At 43.4% G+C, this 5,265-nt stretch overlaps 1 protein-coding gene across 1 annotated transcript; it reads left to right on the top strand.

Moving 5' to 3' along the window:
• The first annotated feature begins 482 nt into the window (after positions 1-482).
• LOC147623013 (zinc finger CCCH domain-containing protein 6-like) lies at positions 483-4,971 on the top strand. Its single transcript, XM_086821028.1, has 3 exons — positions 483-815; positions 2,514-2,864; positions 4,050-4,971. The coding sequence occupies exons 1-3, from the start codon at positions 534-536 to the stop codon at positions 4,449-4,451; spliced, it is 1,035 nt and encodes a 344-aa protein (XP_086677154.1). The 5' UTR covers positions 483-533; the 3' UTR covers positions 4,452-4,971.
• Positions 4,972-5,265: the final 294 nt, after the last annotated feature.

Raw genomic sequence — 5,265 nt, 5'->3', positions numbered from 1 at the left:
TAGTGTCATGTGCACACCTTCTGATGATATGACGTGGACATGTCTCTACAATGTAGCTGCGTCAGAGGTGGTGTTCGTGGTAGAGTTTGGGCCAATTTTGGCTTTTTGCCATCTATTTGTATGTGGTCCGGGTGCCCAAAAGGCAGTCCAGTGTGGACTTGTTTATTAATATTGGACATTTGTATTATTATTTCTAGGGTTGGCAGTCAACCAACCCTAAAGACCAGCCACAACACAAATTTGTGACCGGGAGAAGTTTTAGAAGTATGTATATCTGTGTTTATGAAAAGACTTTATGCTTCCATTCATGTATGTTAAGGTGTCTGCATGTGAATTTTGCAATACAATACTTTACAGCATGCAGCCTTTTGTGTTTGACATGGTTATGATGACTAGACAACCATTTGTTGGTGCGAATTTTCACTTTGGGCACAGGCCATGAGCCATTGCAGCCAAGAGAGTTGTTGAAGGCTTTTTGTCTAACTAGTCACACCATTTTGTTTGTGCAGGGTGAAAAAGACTGTGCGTATTATATGCGAACTGGATCATGTAAATTTGGAGCAACATGTAAATTTAATCATCCCCAACCTGCAACAGTTAGGGGTCTAGTCGCAATGTCAGGATCTTCAATGTATGCTTCAAATGGTTCTCCAGCAACGCCTTCACCACATCCATTCCCCACAGGAATGCCATCATGGTCAATAGCGAGAGCACTGTATATGCCAAGATCTCGGTTCCAAAGCCCCTCCAGTTTTGCTCCTTTGATTGTACAACCCCAAAACATAGTTTCTGTGCCTGGATGGAGTGCATATCAAGTAAGCATTGCATTAAAAATTGCAAGGTGTAAGGGATTGTCACATTTTTGAAGAGCTGAAGGTTCTTTGGTTTTAAGCACACTATAGTTTGGTAGTTCGCATTTGGCTAGCGTTTCCAAAGGACGAGTCTTGTGAAACATTGGTTATGGGCAACATCCTTGTATTAATGGTAACGTGCAACACTCTTGTATTATTTGCTAATCAAGGCTGTCAAATCAAGCACCATGTAGCCAACTTAGCTTGTAGTATAAAATATGTCAAACTGGAAACTGGTGACATGAAGTGGGATCACATGGTTAAGCATACAGGTTACAATTTTTTGCTAGCTAATGGGGCAAAAGATAGACATCCTCTTCGCTTAGGCACACAACCTGTTCTTCATTCAATGAAGCCCTTATTTTTGTTAAGTCTTCCATTAATTTAAATATGAGCAACCCCCTGACAGCCTCTAGGTGGGCTCTTAGATCCAAACCGCCCATATCACCCTTGAGGCCATGACTTTGAGGATGATTTACGGATACCATGCTAGGGCTCCCTTCTAGACACAGGCTGGATAGAGTTATGTGGGACCTTTTTGCCTCAGTATCTGATACCCCATTGGAACAGTCGAGTTACCCCCCCCCCCACCCGCTTTGAGGATGGAGTACAAACACGGGCCTCTTGGACTTGGGCTGGACAGAGAGATGCTGAACCTTTTTGCTTTATCCAAACCTCAGCGTAGAAAGGATGGCATCTGATACTCCATTGGAATGGTTGAGTTAGGCCCCCTTTACTCCGAACTTCCTTCTATGTCCTTCAATTTGAGCTTCCTTTCTCTTTCAAGAGGTAAAACACCCCAAGAAGTCCACACCTGTTTGTCCACCCAAAATTGATACATGCATAAACATACCCGTGGAGCTCGGCCGAGCATCTGCAATCCAGTGTTGTCTACACATAATCAATGAATACGTCCATGAAGACATAGGTGGGTTCGGCTAGCACTCGCCACCCAACCATAGGCTCCAAACTAGATATAGCGACAAGCCACCCCGAGCTAGAGACCAATTCAGCGTAGCCAGCACACTCAGGGTAGACGTGTCCCATACCATGCACCCCCAGTCCTCACAATTGTCGTTGGTGCAGCTAGCGAGTGGGCTAACCAGTGTTGGGTCCTTGGGAGGCCCCTCTCCCTAGGTGAGTCCCACCAGGACTCTTCTCACAAATGACTCACATATTCAACTATATAGCCCACAATCTGTTGACAGTTATATGTGTTGTTCGTAGCGCAGGTTTGTAGCGCAGCTGTTTTTTTCTTTGGGGATGGGGGGCAGGGGTTTGGGTGGGTGATATTAAATGAAAATTAAAGGCCTAAAGGTTGTCATCTTGTACGTATTTTTTCTTGAAAATGCAATTTTGTGTGTGTGTGTGTGTGTGTGTGTGTGTGGTGGTAGGTGGGTGTGGGTGTGGGTGTGTGTGTGTGTGGGTGGGTGTGGGGGTAATTGATGCTTGTATAGTACATATGTACTTTATGGATGCTTTTTGCTGAAGGGAATAACGGTTTGCTTAATTCGTTGGCTTTTTTCTTTCTTCACCCTTGCTTAATCCCATTAATCAGAGTGTTTCTGCACTAACCTTAATTTAGTTTTTCCTTGACAATTGTGTGTGTGTGGTGTGTGTATTGATGTTACCAACAAACTCTCTCAATGTGCATCGTAACAGGCTCGAATGGGGCATATGGCATCCTTGGATGTTCAACAACCGGCACTTGGAGGAGCAAGCTTTATGTATGGAGCTGCTACTTCAAATGAAACACCGTCTGGTGGCATTCACACTACATATAACCCTTATGTGCCAGGTTCTGCTGCTACAGGGCTCCCCTCAGCCATGCAATCAACAGTTGTGTCTAAAGACACTGCTTTTCCTGAGCGGCCTGGGCAGCCAGATTGTCAGTATTACATGAAAATAGGGGATTGCAAATTTGGGATGTCCTGCCGATATCATCACCCCAGAGAGAGAGTTCCATCATTGCCAAACTACAACCTTAGCCCCATTGGCCTTCCATTGAGACAAGTAAGAAGTTTCATTTTTTCTCTACCTCACAAGCCTTGGAATTTTTGAAAACTTGCCAAGACAGATAAACACACAGACACACTCACACATGCACGCACGCACACATATGAATATATACATACATAAGTGCAAATGTACACACATGCACGCACGCGCGCGCGTGTCTGTGCGTGTGTATAATTATAATTATAATTATAATTTTAGAAACAGCTTCAAGGAAAACTTAAAATATTTTATAGTGGACTCGAATATTCACTATGTAAAGTGCACTAAAATGTTTTCTTGTTTCTCCACGTCTAAAACATCAGAAGGATTAAGTATGTAGCAAGCATGATACATTTACATGCAGTGAAGTATGTTATAGTAGACTCGAATATTCACTATGTAAAGTGCACTAAAATGTTTTCTTGTTTCTCCACGTCTAAAACATCAGAAGGATTAAGTATGTAGCAAGCATGATACATTTACATGCAGTGAAGTATGTTACCTTCTCATGGAATGAGCAACAGTTTGCAAAAGACTAGTTAGGTGTTCACTTCTCCTTGTTGGGTTTTTGGGAGACATTCTCACCTTCTCTACAGCCCTCTCTGGTGCCTAGAGCACTTGTCTCATACTTGTAGAGTGCGTGTGGTAGTTTTCCTTGTAGTAGTCATACACATGCAAGGATGCCACTTGGATGGACACTGGAATATGCTAACAAACACCGACGACTTTGGGGAAATCTCTAATCATGTAGTATTTGGACTAAGCAGTCAACTTTGAACTTATAAGTAACAGAGGGTGGCAAGAAGATCCTACTGGTCTTTTTTTTCCCCCTACTGGTCTTAGGCCCAAGATCCTCCTGTAGTTACTGATTTTTCACCGTCCGTAGGCGCTTAATTATCCGCCCGAAGGTGATGCCACCGAGGAAGCACCAAGGGGGGGTTTTGAACCCAGGACCTCTTGGTCCTAGGAAAACACCTTCACCACTTGAGCTATCACCTCATTGGCGTCTTTATAAGAATTTTCTGAAGCATGGGGCACAATTTTCTTGATGACAAATGGCAAACCACCAATCAAGGACATCACTGTCTCTTTTATGCACCCTGCATACACGGACCTTATTCAAAAGTAAGACGGAATTGCACAAGTCTTTATAATCTTGGATGTTGATTCTTAATGCAATCTTTGTCTGTCTCATTGCAGGGTGTTCCTCAGTGTGCATTCTACATGCAGTATGGCATGTGCAAATTCGGACCCACCTGCAAGTTCGATCATCCCATAGGTAGCCTCACATACAGCCCCTCGGCCTCATCTCTTACAGACATGCCCATAGCTCCTTATCCAGTGGGATTGTCTGTGGCAACTCTTATGCCTTCATCTTCTGATACAGCCATCCAGGGACCTAAAATGATCCGTAAAGGAGTGACAAATGCAGCAGGTAAGCAGCAGGGATATGAGAATTCTTATCTTGGTAGCAGTACAGGTGAAACTGCTGTGTCAAGCAATGCTCGATCGGCAACTGCAGATTCAAACAGGTCATCTAGTGCAGATTCGGTCGAGTTGAGTGGTGACTCTAGTCAAGCTGCTTTGAATGCCTCATCCTAAGAGGGTTGCATCAAAGCATGGTTTTCTCATCGGGCTATAATTTATAGAGTCTGAAAGCCCATGCATGGACTTTCCTCGAGAAAGTGATTAGGTGCTGCTCATTCAAAGTACTCACTTCAGCTGCAGTCCACATTTGCATGCACAAATGATGATGGCTGGGCTCAGCATTTTTCTCTTCACTTCTATGTGCAGACCCACCATTTGGCCTTAACAATTCATAATTCATTTTGGTCCATCTTCACAATCTGCTGATGTGTGTGAGGCAGTGAGCTGCTCTAAAATTGGTAAGGATGAGTTTGGCCTCTGGCTTTCATTTGCTCTCGAGCTATTGTGAAGGCTCACAAAATAAGCTAATTTTATACTGTTTCAAGTGCTCTCATCGTGACAAAACACGAAAAAGAGTTTCATATTTATATTCAAAGTCTTAAATAATGCCCATTGCATGAGGTGATATCAGGGTTCAGACTTTATTCAGGATTTTTATTGATATTATTATTGTAATAAAATGTTTCTCATGCTATTGTGGGAGGGCTTTACCTTCAAGTACTGTGGCTATCTAAGGGGCTTTACACACATGCTGCCCGTCCTGGGAAAAAGAGAGATCTTACCTGCCTGTCCCTCATGGACAGTGGGATGACCCTGACTATCGAAAAAAGAGAAAATGTGCGAGTCCCTGACTTGTTCGTACCTGTCAATTGCCTTCAGCAGGACTCCCCTGCTGAGTGTTGTTGTTTGTCTTTGATAAGATTTGTGCATGAAAATAAGGGCATGGGCATGGATCTGTGTTTCCAGTAACTTCTCATTTTGTGCATGG

The sequence above is a fragment of the Cibotium barometz genome, chromosome 27 (genome assembly GCF_041138505.1).
Source record: "Cibotium barometz isolate CiBa-2024 chromosome 27, ASM4113850v1, whole genome shotgun sequence".
NCBI classification, from domain to species: Eukaryota; Viridiplantae; Streptophyta; class Polypodiopsida; order Cyatheales; family Cibotiaceae; genus Cibotium; species Cibotium barometz.
Note: the sequence above shows the minus strand (reverse complement) of the source record. Positions and strands in the feature narration are given on the sequence as shown.

Bases quoted from the DNA above. Each gene is read 5' to 3' on its own strand.
- LOC147623013 (XM_086821028.1), top strand. From the start codon at position 534: ATGCGAACTGGATCATGTAAATTTGGAGCAACATGTAAATTTAATCAT. The intron at 816-2,513 runs GTAAGCATTGCA...GCATCGTAACAG, and splicing joins CTGGATGGAGTGCATATCAA to GCTCGAATGGGGCATATGGC. The intron at 2,865-4,049 runs GTAAGAAGTTTC...GTCTCATTGCAG, and splicing joins TTGGCCTTCCATTGAGACAA to GGTGTTCCTCAGTGTGCATT.